The following is a 19059-nucleotide window of genomic DNA, read 5'->3' as shown; positions in this document are numbered from 1 at the left end:
TTCTTTCGTTGCCTGTGATTGAGTCGTAGTCCGAGGCGAAGTTTAGTGCTTGGGTCAGTAGGTCTTGTGTGATGGAAGGGTAAAATTCTTCGATGTCGAAGGAGATAAAGTTGTGTTGTTGTTTGTTTTGGATGTTGTTAAACCATTTGATTACTGCTGCTGTATTTCTCCATTGGTTGAGTGGTGTTTCCTCCATTGGTTGAGTGGTGTTTTGTCCAGGATTATTTTGCTGATTTTTCCTATTTCGGATTTAGTTGGGTTTATTAGTCGGCATGTTGGGTTATTATAAATATATATATATATATATATATATATATATACATATACATATACATATATATACATATACATATATATATATACATATATATATATACATACATACATATAAATAAATATATATATATATATATATATATATATAAATACACATACATATAAATATATATATACATACATATATATATATATATATATATATATATATATATATGTATGTATGTATATATATATATATATATATATATATATATATATATACAGTAGAGGCTAAAAGTTTGGAGACACCTTCTAATTTCAATGGGTTTTCTTTATTTTCACATAGTAGATTGTCACTGAAGGCATCAAAATTCTGACACTTGTGAAGTGAAAACCCTTTCAGAATATTACCTCTTGAAGCTCATTGAGAGAATGCCAAGATTGTTGAAAAACCGTAATCAGAGCAAAGGGTGGCTATTTTGAAGAAACTACAATATAAAACATGTTTTCAGTTATTTCACCTTTTTTTGTTAAGTACATAACTCCACATGTTCATTCTTAGTTTTGATGCCTTCAGTGACAATCTACAAACCCGGTTTCCATATGAGTTAGGAAATTGTGTTAGATGTAAATATAAACGGAATACAATGATTTGCATATCATTTTCAACCCATATTCAGTTGAATATGCTACAAAGACAAAATATTTGATGTTCAAACTGATAAACATTTTTTTTGTGCAAATAATCATTAACTTTAGAAAATTAATGCCAGCAGCACGAGACAAAGAAGTTGGGAACGTGGCAATACATACTGATAAAGTTGAGGAATGCTCATCAAACTCCTCTCTGAGTTGCAACCTTATCGTGGTAGAGGAGTTTGCGTGTCCCAATGATCCTAGGAGCTATGTTGTCCGGGGGCATAAAACCCCCTGGTAGGGTCTCCCAAGGCAAACAGGTTCTAGGTGAGGGATCAGACAAAGAGCAGCTCGAAGACCTTTATGAAGAAGAAACATCATGGACCCAGATTTCCCTCGCCCGGACGCGGGTCACCGGGGCCCCCCTCTGGAGCCAGGCCCGGAGGTGGGGCACGATGGCGAGCGCCTGGTGGCCGGGCCTGTTCCCATGGGGCCCGGCCGGGCACAGCCCGAAGAGGCAACGTGGGTCCCCCCTCCAATGGGCTCACCACCCATAGCAGGAGCCATAGAGGTCGGGTGCATTGTGAGCTGGGCGACAGCCGAAGGCAGGGCACTTGGTGGTCCGATCCTCGGCTACAGAAGCTAGCTCTTGGGACGTGGAACGTCACGTCACTGGGGGGGAAAGAGCCTGAGCTAGTGCGCGAAGTCGAGAAATTCCGGCTGGATATAGTCGGACTCACTTCGACGCACAGCAAGGGCTCTGGAACCACTTCTCTCGAGAGGGATTGGACCCTCTTCCACTCTGGCGTTGCCGGCAGTGAGAGGCGACGGGCTGGGGTGGCAATTCTTGTTTCCCCCCGGCTCAAAGCCTGTACGTTGGAGTTCAACCCGGTGGACGAAAGGGCAGCCTCCCTCCGCCTTCGGGTGGGGGGACGGGTCCTGACTGTTGTTTGTGCTTATGCACCAAACAGCAGTTCAGAGTACCCACCCTTTTTGGGAACGCTCGAGGGAGTACTGGAAAGTGCTCCCCCGGGTGATTCCCTTGTCCTACTGGGAGACTTCAACGCTCACGTTGGCAACGACAGTGAAACCTGGAGAGGCGTGATTGGGAAGAATGGCCGCCCGGATCTGAACCCGAGTGGTGTTTTGTTATTGGACTTTTGTGCTCGTCACAGTTTGTCCATAACAAACACCATGTTCAAACATAAGGGTGTCCATATGTGCACTTGGCACCAGGACACCCTAGGCCGCAGTTCCATGATCGACTTTGTAGTTGTGTCATCGGATTTGCGGCCTCATGTTATGGACACTCGGGTGAAGAGAGGGGCGGAGCTTTCTACCGATCACCACCTGGTGGTGAGTTGGCTGCGATGGTGGGGGAGGATGCCGGACAGACCTGGGAGGCCCAAACGCATTGTGAGGGTCTGCTGGGAACGTCTGGCAGAGTCTCCTGTCAGACAAAGTTTCAATTCCCACCTCCGGAAGAACTTTGAACATGTCACGAGGGAGGTGCTGGACATTGAGTCCGAGTGGACCATGTTCCGCACCTCTATTGTCGAGGCGGCAGATCGGAGCTGTGGCCGCAAGGTAGTTGGTGCCTGTCGGGGCGGCAATCCTAAAACCCCTTGGTGGACACCAGCGGTGAGGGATGCCGTCAAGCTGAAGGAGTCCTATCGGGTCCTTTTGGCTCATAGGACTCCGGAGGCAGTGGACAGGTACCGACAGGCCAAGCGGTGTGCAGCTTCAGCGGTCGCGGAGGCAAAAACTCGGACATGGGAAGAGTTCGGGGAAGCCATGGAAAACGACTTCCGGACGGCTTCGAAGCGATTCTGGACCACCGTCCGCCGCCTCAGGAAGGGGAAGCAGTGCACTATCAACACCGTGTATGGTGCGGATGGTGTTCTGCTGACCTCGACTGCGGATGTTGTGGATAGGTGGAAGGAATACTTCGAAGACCTCCTCAATCCCACCAACAAGTCTTCCTATGAGGAAGCAGTGCCTGGGGAATCTGTGGTGGTCTCTCCTATTTCTGGGGCTGAGGTCGCTGAGGTAGTTAAAAAGCTCCTCGGTGGCAAGGCCCCAGGGGTGGACGAGATCCGCCCGGAGTTCCTTAAGGCTCTGGATGCTGTGGGGCTGTCTTGGTTGACAAGACTTTGCAGCATCGCGTGGACATCGGGGGCGGTACTTCTGGATTGGCAGACCGGGGTGGTGGTTCCTCTCTTTAAGAAAGGGGACCGGGGGGTATGTTCCAACTATCGTGGGATCACACTCCTCAGCCTTCCCGGTAAGGTTTATTCAGGTGTACTGGAGAGGAGGCTACGTCAGATAGTCGAACCTCGGATTCAGGAGGAATAGTGTGGTTTTCGTCCTGGTCGTGGAACTGTGGACCGCAGGATTAGGTCTCTGCTTTTTGCAGATGATGTGGTCCTGATTGCTTCATCCGACCGGGATCTTCAGCTCTCGCTGGATCGTTTCGCAGCCGAGTGTGAAGCGACCGGAATGAGAATCAGCACCTCCAAGTCCGAGTCAATGGTTCTCGCCCGGAAAAGGGTGGAGTGCCATCTCCGGGTTGGGGAGGAGACCCTGCCCCAAGTGGAGGAGTTCAAGTACCTAGGAGTCTTGTTCACGAGTGAGGGAAGAGTGGATCGTGAGATCGACAGGCGGATCGGTGCGGCGTCTTCAGTAATGCGGACGTTGTACCGGTCCGTTGTGGTGAAGAAGGAGCTGAGCCGGAAGGTAAAGCTCTCAATTTACCGGTCGATCTACGTTCCCATCCTCACCTATGGTCATGAGCTTTGGGTCATGACCGAAAGGATAAGATCGCGGGTACAAGCGGCCGAAATGAGTTTCCTCCGCCGTGTGGCGGGGCTCTCCCTTAGAGATAGGGTGAGAAGCTCTGCCATCCGGGAGGAACTCAAAGTAAAGCCGCTGCTCCTTCACATCGAGAGGAGCCAGATGAGGTGGTTCGGGCATCTGGTCAGGATGCCACCCGAACGCCTCCCTAGGGAGGTGTTTAGGGCACGTCCAACCGGTAGGAGGCCACGGGGAAGACCCAGGACACGTTGGGAAGACTATGTCTCCCGGCTGGCCTGGGAACGCCTCGGGATCCCCCGGGAAGAGCTAGACGAAGTGGCTGGGGAGAGGGAAGTCTGGGTTTCCCTGCTTAGGCTGTTGCCCCCGCGACCCGACCTCGGATAAGCGGAAGATGATGGATGATGGATGAAATTAATGCCAGCAGCACGAGACAAAGAAGTTGGGAACGTGGCAATACATACTGATAAAGTTGAGGAATGCTCATCAAACACTTATATGGAACATCCCACGGGTGAGCAGGCTAATTGGGAACAGGTGGGTGCCATGATTAGGTATAAAAGCAGCTTCCATGAAATGCTAGGTAATTCACAAACAAGGATGGGGTGAGGGTCACCACTTTGTAAGCAAATTGTCGAACAGTTTTAGAACAACATTTCTTAACGAGCTATTGCAAGGAATTTAAGAGATTTTACCATCTACGGTCCGTAAAATCATCAAAAAGTTCAGAGAATCTGGAGAAATCACAGCACGTAAGCGATGATATTACGGACTTTTGATCCCTCAGGCGGTACTGTATCAAAAACCGACATCCGTGTGTAAAGGATATCATCACATCATGGGCTCAGGAACACTTCATAAAACCACTGTCAGTAACTATAGTTGTTCGCTACATCTAAGTGCAAGTTAAAACTCTACTATACAGAGCCAAACCCATTTATCAACAATATCCTGAAACGCCGCCGGCTTGGCTGGGCCCGAGCTCACCTAAGATGGACTGATGCAAAGTGGAAAGGTGTTCTGTGGTCTGACAAGTCCACATTTCAAAATATATTTGGAAACAGAGGACGTGGTGTCCTCCAAAACACAGGGGAAAATAACCATTCGGATTGTTATAGGCGCAAAGTTCAAAAGCCAGCATCCGTGATGGTATGGGGGTGTATTAGTGTCCAAGGCATGGGTAACTTACACATCTGTGAAGGCACCATTAATGCTGAAAAGGTCCATACAGGTTTTGGAGCAACATATGTTGTCATCCAAGCAACGTTATTATGGACGCCCCTGCTTATTTCAGCAAGACAAGTGTCGTAGTAAAAGAGTGCAGGTACTTTCCTGGCCCGCCTGCAGTCCAGACTTGTCTCCCATCGAAAATGTGTGGAGCATTATGAAGCGTAAAATACGACAGCGGAGACCCCGGACTGTTGAACGACTGAAGCTCAAAATAAAACAATAATGGGAAAGAATTCCACTTTCAAAGCTTCAACAATTAGTTTCCTTAGTTCCCAAATGTTTATTGAGTGTTGTTAAAAGAACAGGTGATATAACACAGTGGTGAACATGCCCTTTCCCAACTACTTTGGCACGTGTTGAAGCCATCAAATTCTACGTTAATTATTTGCAAAGAAAAAAAGTTTATGAGTTTGAACATAAAATATCTTGTCTTTGTAGTGCATTCAATTGAATATGGGTTGAAAAGGATTTGCAAATCATTGTATTCCGTTTATATTGACATCCAACACAATTTCCCAACTCATATGGAAACGGGGTTTGTACAATGTAAATAGTCATGAAAATAAAGAAAACACATTGAATGCGAAGGTGTGTCCAAACTCTTGGCCTGTACTGTATATACACTAACATGGCGTGGAAAAGGGGTTAGTGCATCGGTGGATTCTGGGGGGGTGTAGTTTGAGTCTGGGGAACCCTGGTCTCATAGTTCAAAATCAGAAATGTAGTTTGAGTCTGGGGAACCCTGGTCTCATAGTTCAAAATCAGAAGTAAACTGATTAATGATCTAATGATCTAAATGTCTTAGAAATCACAATTTCAAAACAAAATGTATTTATGGTTATTTTCAAAACAGTGACCTATGTTTTTGTGGAAATACTAACTTGTAAAAAAAATTATTAGGTTCTGGCTTAAAAGGGAACAACAATTTTAAGAACACAAATGTTTTTCTTTTTTTTATCCATCCATTTTTCTACCGCGTGTCACTTTTGGGGTCACGGGGGGTCGCTGGCGCCAATCTCAGCTGCATTCGGGTGGTAGGCGGGGTACACCCTGGACAAGTCGCCACCTCATCGCAGGGCTTTCTTTTTTTTAATGCATTCTAAATATTAAATAAATGCGATCAAAAGGGACGGCGTGGCGCAGTGGGAGAGTGGCCGAGCGCAACCCGAGGGTCACTGGTTCAAATCCCACCTAGAACCAACCTCGCCACGTCCGTTGTGTCCTGAGCAAGACACTTCACCCTTGCTCCTGATGGGTGCTGGTTGGCGCCTTGCATGGCAGCTCCCTCCATCAGTGTGTGAATGTGTGTGTGAATGGGTAAATGTGGAAGTAGTGTCAAAGCGCTTTGAGTACCTTGAAGGTAGAAAAGCGCTATAAAAGTACAACCCATTTATCATTTATAAAAGTCTGCTAACAATGGAGCCAATAGGAGTCACTTTATTCTGCCTATATAAGGTTTAAATACATGATGTAAGTATACATGTAATATAGTAACAGGGACTTTTATAATATGTGTAATTTACGTATTTTGATCATTTTCAGCATATGCGGCGAATTAATTTCAAAAAATCATCATGACATTCGCTTTTTTCAACATCCCTAAATAATACTCACTGCCGACTTTATGAGAGCCAACAAACATAATATATCACCCACTGTACAATGTCCGCTGTCATTAGGATGCCCACTGCTTGCATGTTCATATATTCCCATTTAGATGAAGAATGACTCATAATCATCGCAAAAAAACGGGGGTGGAACCAAGTGTCTTTTTGTATCCTTATCGCCAGTTCCTGGTCTAAATCAGATAGGAGAGTTGACCAACTCGTCAGATTATGTGTTCATCCTTCTACTATCCAGGTGAGAGGCATTATTTGATATAAAATAAACTTTTGTGAGCTCTGAGGCGTGAAAGCAGATCACCAGCCGCTGATGACAATACAGCCATTCCAAACTGGTAGCGCCCTCTGAACACGGCGCCACTAAAAAAAAGTATGTCTACGTTAGCGCTTAAATGAACAATATCGTTAATACTTGGTTAATATACAAGTCACTAAGGTTTTTAGAGGGATTTATGGGCAGATTAGAGGACCTTCCATTGACTTGACACATATCTGATACACATAATTTCCATGTCATTTTGTTCACTGTACCTAAGGGAGTTGTGGCTTTCCAACATGAGTTGACCAAACTCATGGTAGGCACCTCGTTTCAAAAATTCAGCAGCTTTGACAGTTCTGTGGTTCTCCTCAATCACATGACGAGCTCTTCGATAAATCACATCATCCAGTTTATCTCTAAACCCTGAAATGTAGAAGGGAGAAATTAGGTTAGCTTGGGATTGGCAGAACATTTTCAGCAATAACAGCAAATGTAATAAGATGAGCTCAATAAAACTGTGGTATTGTGCTTACTCGTATGTATCCAAAATATTCAGTTCTATAAACTACTGACAAAGTATTTGGTCAGAACTCAAAATCAAAACAGATCTGAGGCCAAACAATCAGATAAGGAGCAAAAGCCAAAAATGTTAATCGGGACATCCAATGTTAAAACAACGGCCTACAATGACGCACTGAGCAAGATTCTGTATTTATGTTGTTGGACTTTATGATGGAGTCTAAATAGTCATGTAAAATAGAAATGCATTGGTCTATAAAATATCTAAACATTTATGATAATCAGGAATATTTTATTATACAAATAGTGAAATTGTAGATGACACAACTAAATGAAGAGGTTGCAACTTGTCCAGGGTATACACCGCCTTCCGCCCGATTGTAGCTGAGATAGGCACCAGCGCCCCCCGGGACCCCAAAGGGAAAAAGCGGTGGATGGATTGATGGATGGACAACTAAATGAACACATTGCCCAGGTATACTTTTATTTTAAAACTATTCAAATAAGTTATATCAGATTTGTGTGTGTGTGTGTATATATATATATATATATATATATATACACTGTGTATATATATATATATATATATATATATATATACACACACATATATATACACACCATACATACATATATAAATACACACAAACAGGCATATACATATATACACACATACATACATATATACACTCACACACATTTTGACACACACAAACATTTAAATAAATGTATATATACACACACACACACACACACACACACACACACACACACACACACACACACACACACACGTACATATATATATTAGGGCTGCGAATCTTTGGGTGTCCCACGATTCGATTCAATATCGATTATTGGGGTCGAGATTCGATTATATATCGATTTTTTTTTCGATTCAACGCGATTCTTGATTCAAAAACGATATTTTTCCGATTCAACGCGATTCTTGATTCAAAAACGATATTTTTCCGATTCAAAACGATTCTGTATTCATTTAATACATAGGACTTCAGCAAGATCTACCCCAGTCTGCTGACATGCTAGCAGAGTAGTACATTTTTAAAAAAAAGCTTTTATAATTGTAAAGGCCAATGTTTTATCAACTGATCGCAATAATGTAAATTTCTTTTAACTATTAAACGAACCAAAAATATGATTTATTTGATCTTTTTGAAAACATCGGACGCAGTGTGTGTTGTCAAGCTTATGAGATGTGATGCAAGTGTAAGCCACTGTGACACTATTGTTCTTTTTTTTTGTATTATAAATGTCTAATGATAATGTCAATGAGGGATTTTTAATCACTTCTATGCTGAAATTATAACTAATATTGATACTTTTGTTAAAAATATTCATTTTTGTTTCACTACTTTTGGTTTGTTCTGTGTCTGTTTGTGTCTCCTTTCAATTGCTCTGTTTATTGCAATTCTGAATGTTGGTGGGTCATGTTTGCTTATGAAATTGAATTGCATTGTTATGGTATTGCTGTGTATTGTTTTGTTGGATTGATTAAATAAAAAAAATAAAAAATAATAATAATATATTTTTTTAATGAGAATCGATTCTAAATCGCACAACGTGAGAATCGCGATTCGTATTCGAATCGATTTTTTACCACAACCCTAATATACCGTATTTCCTTGAATAGCCGCCGGGGTGCTAATTAATTTAAAACCTCTTTTCACTCCTGCGCTTATTCAAGGCATGCGGTAAATGTAAGCAGGCGCTAATAATTTTAAAACTTCTTTTCACCCCTGCGCTTACCATTGGCATGCAGTAAAAAATTTGAGTGTGATGTAAGGATACCATCATGGTAAGCACTTTTAGATATGTTAATAAAATATTATTCTGCAGCCCGGTACCAATCGAGCCGCGGCCCGGTGGTAGAGGGTTCGCTGCTCTACAACATGTCATCGCGCCCGCCTATACACCATGCTATCTGCGTGCCGGCTGGACGCATGCATTTCGTTGCTTCTTGTACGAGATTGCAAGGCATAATTGCTCAATAGCCATACCGGTTACACTGAAGGTTTGGATATGAACAACTTCAACACTCTTACCAATATGCGCCACACTCTGTGAACCCACACCAAACAAGAATGACAAACACATTTCTGGAGAACATCGGCTCTGCAACACACCATAAACGGAACATAACAATTACCCAGAATGTCATGCATCCATGGCTCTTACCGGCTATATTATACACCCCGGCGCCCCCAACCCCGCCCACATCAACCGATGCACGGAGGGGGGGAGGGGGGGGGGCAGGGTTGGTGCTAGCGGGGTGTATAATATAGCCAGTAAGAAACATGGATGCATGGCATTCTGGGTAATTGTTATGTTGCGTTTATAATGTGTTACAGAGCCGATGTTTTCCAGAAATGTTTGTCATTTTTGTTTGGTGTGGGTTCACAGAGTGTGGTGCATATTATTAAGAATGTTAAAGTTGTTTTATATCACAACCTTCAGTGTGATCTGTATGGCTGTTGAACAAGACCCCTGGTTTACACATGGTTCAAGCAAATAAAAACGCCGACGCCTTTTAGAAAATGACGACAGGGGAAGCGTCATTCGTGACCTCATCAATTTGACCCGGCGGCAATACTAAGCATGCGCTAATAATTTTGGGAAGCGAGTTTGACCCGGCAGTAATTCAAGGCAGGCGCATATTACATGCCCGGCGGCAAATCAAGGACATACGGTATGTATATATATATATACACACCGTACATATATATATATGTATATATAAATACACATAAACAGGCATATACATATATATATATATACACACACATATATATTCACACATACATACATATATACACGCGCACACATTTCGACAAACATTTATATATATATATATATATATATATATATATATATATATATATATGTATACATATATATACCTCTGCATAACATTGTAAGCTTATTAACGATAAAGGAAACAACACACCGGTCTTTTCCTCATCTCCCACCGTGGTTACAGTGAAGCCAAGTGCTGCATTGGCTTCATGATATTCGACAAACATTTATATATATATATATATATATATATATATATATATATATATATATATATATATATATATATATACACATATATATACCTCTGCATAACATTGTAAGCTTATTAACAATAAAGGAAACAACACACCGGTCTTTTCCTCATCTCCCACCGTGGTTACAGTGAAGCCAAGTGCTGCATTGGCTTCATGATATTCTGGTACGGCCAAAAAGAAACATGTTCCCCTAAGTCACGCGCGCCCCCCCCTGGCATCGCACCACGCCCCACCTTTTGAGAGTGACTGTGTTTGATAAAGAATGACCAGGATCTGAGAAAAAATCTGGGTTGGAATATAATACGAAAAAATATACTTTAAACCTTCTAGGTCCTTCAGGGTGGCATCTCTTAGACTGTCTTTTCCTAGGATGGAGGCAGCCTTCTCACACTGTCTGTGTCGCACAGCATACTCACTACTTGCCAAAGAATGTTTGACATTGGAGTTGGTGATGAGTATGACAAGCTCTGGATCTGCTAGGGGGACAGGAATGGTCTCCAGTGACCTAAATCAAATAATACTGAAGAACATGAGTAACTTGTCGTAAATAAGTATTCCCCATTAAAAGTAACAATGAAGATAACAATCAAAAACATACACAAGTCCTCTATGCTGGAAAATATAAAATATCACTTCTTCTGAGGATGATTTTGAATGCATTGTTTTGGTTTAAGGCCCTGTCAACAATTGGGAAATCCTAACTCATTTTAACAGTATTCCAAGATTTACTCATTAACATATTGGGTACAGAAGTTAATGTTTATGGTTTTAGACATAAATGTCTTGTAATATACAGGACTGCAATATAGGATAGGGAAATGAATGGGTGGCAGATATCTGACTTGTGCCAAACAGAGTTTCGTGATTCAGCGCTGAACTTTTTGTTCCCTGTTAATGAGCTGTACATCAGGCTACAGTGGATTCAAAAATGCATTGCTATCAAAGATATTCTACTCACTCCAGATGTTGTGAATCTTTGGTCAGGTATGTTGGATGTAAGAATACACCAAACATTTTAGTTATGTCATATATTCCATGTCAGTTTGTCCAACAACTAATCTGGAAGCAATTACTCAAACTATGGGTCATAACAAAAGTATTTTTTAAATTGTAGGGGTATGTTTCCACTGTCATTATGGTAAATTCTACCCCAGTCAAAGCACTTCATACATTTAATTTACTATAGATGTGCGATCTTTGAGTGCTCTTTTTCGAGCAAACTTTACCTGCAGTCAATAAGTAAAGCATGGCCCTCTTTTCCGAGAACCGACACAAATTGATCCATAATACCACAAGGTACACCGGCATGAGTGTGTTCGGCCTGTTGACATGCTACTGCTTTCAATATTTTGTCCCCATCATCTGTACAAAAAACACAGAAAAACAAACTAATGTCACTGAAACCCCATTCAAAAATGTAGATGAGGTAAATGTACATTAGGTTGCTTACACAATAGTTACTTGAATAAATAAAAGTAGCAACCTGGTCTAAGTTGCTGCAGGAATGTGTAAAATGCCACTTCCAGAGACGCTGAGCTAGACAGACCTCCCCCTAATGGAACACTGCTGACCACAACAGCATTGAAGCCAGGAAGAGGTTGAGCTGAAGCATACAAAGTGGAAGACATTGATATTAGAAATGTATAAATAAGAATATTAAACACGGGCGTGACCAAACATTCACAATAGGAGGTCTTACTGTTAAAAAATGTCTTTATCTTGAGTAAAACCAAACTGTTTTTACCCCTGTAATGATGTATAACGCCCTTCACATAGTTTGCCCAATTTGGCGCCCCAGGAGACAATGTGGATCCTTTATTTGGCAGACGGAAGTTCACCCTTCTCGGTTCATCAGCATGCCCAGTCGCCGTGACAATGATAGCATCATCACCAGGTGAAGGACTTCCAACCACCACAGTCACCAGCGGTAGAGCCTGGATCATATGCATGAATAAACTTACTTATTTTCATGTGGTACTATTGTGCTTTAGCAACAAAAAGTGGCAGATATTCTACAAGACAGGGAAATAACCAAAGGACTATTACATTACAATATTTGTACATTACCAATGGAAGTACACATCCATGGCAAGACTCTGTACTCCCAGATCCTATTTTTAACATAACATAGGAAAATTATGTTGGCCAAATGCTTCAAGCACAGAATTGATCAAAAACTCAAAACACAACAAACACATGCAAAGAGAAATTGCTGCAAATTCAAAATAATGCAATCATGAATGCTGCAGGATAAAAAACAAAACAATCAAAGGAAAAATGCTACAAAAAAACAAAAACAAACATATGCATGACAGACAAGGCTGCAAGTTCATGGAACAAAACAGAAGTTAGCCAGGCTACCAGGAATACTAGTAATACATCTGTGCTACATTTACACAGATGTGTAGAGGGTGCCAACTTTCTAATGTATTTTACACAGTATATCCCGCCCTCTTACGGCTTTTAATACGTAATGACGTACTGCTTTTGTATGTGTGCACGCACTCCCTGCGCGTACATGTTGACGAGGCCGGGTGAGCGACCACCGTAAACACCAATCATTTTATTCTGGCCGGTAAAAAATGTTATTACATAAACTTTGTAATTGTTATGAATACAGGCAATTGCTAAACAAATATGTTCTGTTAACCACTAATGGTAACATAAGCTAGTAGTGTTCTTGTTATATTGTTTGCTTTGAAAAATGTTACTGTAAGGAAGTTGCAATCAGCACCTTTAACCTTCATATTTTTGACAAAACACAAGTGTAGATGGAGATCGTTTTTATCACCCGATATGTTTTTTTATGTATCCATGTTCGTATGGTCAGAGAGTGTTTGGGCCCGTGTGTGTGTGTGAGTGTGTGTGCGTGTGCGTGTGTTTTGTCTCGTCTTGTCTTGTCTTGTCTCATAGTATTGTTAGTGTACAGGAGTTTTTCTTGGTTTGTTTATAGAGTATTGTTCTTGTATTATATTGTTTATGTTAAATGTGGAATGAGTGAGAGGAGTTGGGCTATTATAAGCATCTGCTTCATCCAACCCCTTTTCAAGCCTTGCATAAATATATCTGCCAACAGTTGTACTGTGCAGGTTGAAATAAATATTCAAATTCACTTCAATTCAACATTTATTTCAAAACTTTTCAAAATAAAGTTAAATACAAAAATGTAGTTATTGGCTTTATTTTAATAGAAAATATTTTGACACATTAAACATATTTTCCTAATTGCAATCAAAGAACAATTCAGGCATAAAATAACAGTGAAAATGCTAGAAAACTTCACTTTTAGTAGTTAGCAAACAGTTACATAGGCTCCTAATTTGGCTGATGACATATACAGTAACATATTGTGTCATTTCAGATGTATTATTTTGTCAAAATTATGAGGGACAAGCAATAGAAAGTGGATTACTAATATACTTGATAATTTACTGTTAATATCTCTTTACATGTTCTATCTGCACTTCTATTAAACAAATGTAATAAGCCCATTTATTCTGTTGTTTTGACACTTAAGTTTTGGCATCAATCCAATACCAAGTAGTAACAGAATCATACATAGGTCATGATTAAAGTCCTCCTGTGTCCAGAAACATACACCATTCAGAAATCACATACAGCTGAGGTGCGTGATGCCAACGCCTTACATTATTTCTGATTGGTGTAAATTGGATGGTGTCTTCTATTGTTGGTTAAATGTAGGGACAGTAGATTGATGGCTTGGTCTGAGATTGGTTATTTTGATCAATCAATCCCGAGTTACTCGAACTACGGCAAGCTGAAAAAACAAAGTTTATTATTATGAAAAAATATAGAGTATTGAATGGGGAATATGAGCGTGAGAAATGTCGAGTGGGATGTTTAGCGAGAGAAAAGGTTAAATTGCGTGACTGTCACGCTCAAAGTGTGACGCTTAGCAGCTTTGAGCGTGGTTCATGGTTGTTGAATTCAATGCTGAATACCATGATCAGTGGCTGTAAGGCGTCGACTAGTGGTGAGTAAAAGAAAAGGCAAGGGGGAGTACCAGACAATTTATTTTTACACCTTCAAAACGGTGTATGACAGTTCGAAATAACCAGACCAAGCCATCAATCCACTGTGTCGACATTTAACCAACCACGGAAAACACTACGCAATTTAAACTAATCAGAAACAACGTAAGGCGGGTCTTGGCGTCTGTCTTCATCAGAAATACTTTATTAATCCCTGAGGGGAAATTTAAATTTTCAGCACAATCCCATTTAAGATCAGACAAACATTACAGGAAGACATAACAGGATCGCTGACAGGTCTGCCAACTTCCGGCACCCCTTACAAAAAAGGTAAACAATGGGGGGATGATTCTGACCTAAGCTGTACGTGGTTTCTCATTGGTTTAAATTGCGTGGTGTCTTCCGTGGTTGGTTACTTGCGGTATTTCATGCATATACTTCTCAATGCGCGCGCTCATGTTATATTACAGGCTCACGAATCTGGATGTGCTCGCTCAAATTTTACACCGCACTAGTGTTGCAAAAGTCGCGTGTCAGTAGACAGCCTATCAAGGGTTCTTTCTGATTAGGGACAGACAAAACACTTAAAACACATGTACACGGATCTAAATACACACACTCAAATGGATATACTGACACAAATTAATACACACGCATGTGAATTGCATTAAACGCGCGCAGATTGAGATGTAATAATAATATTTGTTTCCATTCAGGAGCACTATCTGGCTATATTAGCAGTTACCTATTGTATCCTCTTACAGTGTGCAGTGAGGCATGTTTAGCTATCCCTCATCCTGCAGGGATGATACTTGTAAAAACCGTATCTTATTTGTCGCCATTGCGGCAAGAATTAGGGATTTAGGATAAGCTAAAACACTGCGGAGGGACGTTAGCTATGTTTTAAAGCACCGCTTGCAGAGCGGCAATTCAGTGTTCACAAGTAGCTTCATTAAGCTTATTGTTAGTTTCAAAGCGAAAATATGTCCATTCTCCCTCTTCTGTCTCCTACACTGTTTCCACTTGCAGGTGCTTTTTGTGTGATTTAATGTGCCTCTATTACCAGCAATAGGCCTTTTTCCACCAAAAGTTCACTTTAGGTTCCTGGAACTTCTGGTTCCTGGTTCGACAGTTTCCTATTGAAGTGTGTGTGTGCTTTGTGTTTCCACCGCATTTCACATTTCAGGGTAGTTTAATCCCGAAAAAGTTCCTGCGGTGGAAAAGGGCCTAATGTCACCAGAGTGCGCAATCATGTCAATGAAAACAAAGAACCCATTATTTTGTAAAGGAGTATAGTACCTTTTTTTGGACACTGGCCGAAAGTTGGTGGGCGGCCGACGGTGGAGTTGGCTTTCCTTGTTGCTTTGTTGGGTCTGCTCCTGTCTCTGACCATGCACCCTTCACCCCAGCAGACGATGGTGTGGAACACCACAGACGCCACCACAGTGTGTATGTTTTTTTTACTGTTTTACTTTTGTGGCTGGTTGTATCAGCTCTGCTCTTTAATGTATTTAATGTCCTTTTTGTTCTTTGATGTTTCCCTCTTACACACATGTTTGTGTGCTATGGCTATGAGGTTGCTTTTGTTCCTTGGTCTCAGCCTGGACCCCCACTCCAGGGGCCCAGGCTTAGACTGATTTTTTTCCCCCCTCACTCCCACCCCTCCCCAGCATTTACCTGTTTCTCAATTTTTTGTAAGGGGTGCCGGAAGTTGGCAGACCTGTCAGCGTTCCTGTTATGTCACCCTGTAATGTTTGTCTGCTCTTGAATGGGATTGTGCTGAAATTTTCATTTTACCTTCATGGATTATTAAACTGATTCTGATTTTGATTTTTAATTAGTTAGTACTAGGGATGTCCGATAATATCGGACTGACGATATTGTCGGCCGATAAATGCTTTGAAATGTAATATCGAAAAATATCAGTATCGGTTTCAAAATTATCGGTATCAGTTTCAAAAAGTAAAATTTATGACTTTTTAAAATGCCGCTGTGTACACGGACGTATGGTGAAGTACAGAGTGTCAATAAACCTTAAAGAAACTGCCTTTGCGTGCCGGCAAAGTCACATAATATCTACGGCTTTTCACACACACAAGTGAATGCAAGACAAACTTGGTCAACAGCCATACAGGTCACACTGAGGGTGGCCGTATAAACAACTTTAACACTGTTACAAATATGTGCCACACTGTGAACCCACACCAAACAAGAATAACTAACATGTTTCGGGAGAACATCCGCATCGTAACACAACATAAACACACCAGAACAAACACCCAGAACCCCTTGCAGCACTAACTCTTCCGGGACGCTACAATAAACACCTCCCCCCACCTGAACCCCGCCCCTCCCCCAACCTCCTCATGCTCTCTCAGGGAAAGCATGTCCCAAATTCCAAGCTGCTGTTTTGAGGCATCTTAAAGAAAAATGCACTTTGTGATTTCATTAATAAAAATGGCAGTACCCTGTTGGCATTTTTACCATAACTTGACTTGATTTATTTTGGAAAACCTTGTTACATTTTTTAATGCATCCAGCGGGGCATCACAACAAAATTAGGCATAATAATGTGTTAATGTATATATCGGTATCGGTTGATATCGGAATCGGTAATTAAGAGTTGGACAATATCGAAATATCAAATATCTGCAAAAAAGCCTTTATTGGACATCTCTAGTTAGTACTAGTATACTGTACAACCCTAGTATGTACAGTATGTTTGTTTTTATTATGTAAAGTAGGTATAAATAGCTTTGATTGATTGATTGAACCTTTTATTAGTAGATTGCACAGTACAGTACATATTCCGTACAATTGACCATTAAATGGTAACTCCTGAACAAGTTGTTCAACTTGTTTAAGTCGGGGTCCACGTTAATCAGTTCATGGTATCAGCTCATGCTACATACTGTACAACTCCCATTAAAATAAAATAAGTTGAATACGTTTGATATGGTAGTGGATTGATGAAATTCATCTTTGTTAAAACGCATGGCGCTAAAATACTTTGCCCAATAATACCATAGAAGCCTTGGGAGAGACAAGAGATAGAAAATGAATGAATGGATGGATGGAATTTGTCATATATCTTTAAAGACAGACACCCCAAAGGTTTGTTGTCCTCTTGCCATGTTTGATCCTGCTTTAAAATGATTACGTAATTTTCCCGTTGCATCGTCTAATGGCACGTAAATGTTTTGGGTTTCCTGTGTTGGAGCTTTTGTTGCTGCGCGTTTGTCTCTTGTCGGCCGCCGTAGTAAACACAATTCATTCGAAGTTCATACCTGTGGTTGTAAATAGACAGATAGCTTTATTGTCATTCCTCATTGTACCACTTATGCACAACGAAACGACAAACACTATTACACTTTTTGATGTGAAATACACACCAATGGTTATAAAAAAAGGAAAGTATTCATACATTACCATTATATATATATATATATATATATATATATATATATATATATAATAAAAATATATATTCACACATTACCATTGGAAGTACATATCCTTGGTTGTAGTCCGTGTGTTCCCCGATCAAGTTGACTCTTCCGGGAGCACACGCGGCTATTTGAGGAGTCTCACCCGGGAACGTCTGTTTGTACAAACTACTGGCCTCCGAAACAAGCTCCACTAAACTTGGGATCTGACTGGCCATTGCACTTAAGTTGCTTTGAACTCTTAAATATTTTGGAAAGGAAACCGTGTCACTCCGATCGGTACCTTAAGACACGATCGGCCCACGCATGCGCGAAGGCAACGTCACTTCCCATTCTTGCAATATTTTAAAGACGTTATGTTCTTTGATATTTCAATGTTTTATGAATGTTTTGTATGAAAAAAATAGCTTACCTAGGAGTAAAATGAAATAATAATATAAATATGAACAAGGGGTAGATTTAAAACATCGCCACATTTTCGTTCACTTTTACTTTTCTGTCATCGCAAGAAATTACGCGTCACTGACTCCCATCGCGTACTTTAAAAAATAAAATAAAATAAACAATGCGCTTATTTGAACTTAAATCTATATATAAAAAACTAGACTTCAAATGGTCAATAATATACAATATGCTTACAATGGAGCCTAAGGGAACCGTTCAATTCTGCCTATAGAGCCCCTAAAAACATCCAAACACCTCCATTATCGTTTTATATACGTGATGTATAGTATATAAGTAATGGGGTAACGGGGAGATTTATAATATGTATTATTTATGTATTCTTTCATCTCTGTTTATTACTCACTGCAGACTTTATGAGAGCCAACAAACATAATAAAACATCCTTTACTGTACAATGTCTGCTGTCAGTAGAATGCCGACTGCTAGAATGGATCACAGATGAAGAATGACTCATAATCCTCATGAAGAAACAGTGCTTTTTGTGTTGTTCTAGCCAGTTCTAGGTCCTAAATGGCTGTCAAAATGTACCAACTTGTTGGATTACAAGCCATCTACTTTTCCGGTGCGAGGCATGATTTGTGATCTACAATAAACTTACAGGGAGCAAGGAAACAAGGAAGCAGCTGATCAGTAAACATCGGCACACAGCAGACTGGAAGCGATCACGGCTCCACTATATATTGTTTGTCTGCGTTAGTGCTTATAATAATAATATCACTAAAACTTTGTTAATATTGAAGTCACAAAATG

The 19059-nt window shown here is 40.9% G+C and overlaps 1 protein-coding gene across 1 annotated transcript in view; it reads right to left on the bottom strand.

Annotated features, from left to right (window-relative positions):
- The window catches only part of galk1 (galactokinase 1), a 26014-nt gene extending 7855 nt beyond the window's left edge, over positions 1-18159 (bottom strand). Inside the window, exons 1-6 of the mRNA XM_061908613.1 lie at positions 17898-18159; positions 12151-12340; positions 11890-12009; positions 11633-11768; positions 10730-10911; positions 7089-7239 (exon numbers count right to left, since the gene is read on the bottom strand). Coding sequence (XP_061764597.1) covers positions 7089-7239; positions 10730-10911; positions 11633-11768; positions 11890-12009; positions 12151-12340; positions 17898-18062 — 944 coding nt within the window. The 5' untranslated portion in view covers positions 18063-18159. The remainder of the gene's footprint in view (positions 1-7088; positions 7240-10729; positions 10912-11632; positions 11769-11889; positions 12010-12150; positions 12341-17897) is intronic.
- Between the last annotated feature and the right edge of the window lie 900 nt (positions 18160-19059).

This window comes from Nerophis ophidion, linkage group LG08 (assembly GCF_033978795.1).
Source record: "Nerophis ophidion isolate RoL-2023_Sa linkage group LG08, RoL_Noph_v1.0, whole genome shotgun sequence".
Lineage (NCBI taxonomy): Eukaryota > Metazoa > Chordata > Actinopteri > Syngnathiformes > Syngnathidae > Nerophis > Nerophis ophidion.
Note: the sequence above shows the minus strand (reverse complement) of the source record. Positions and strands in the feature narration are given on the sequence as shown.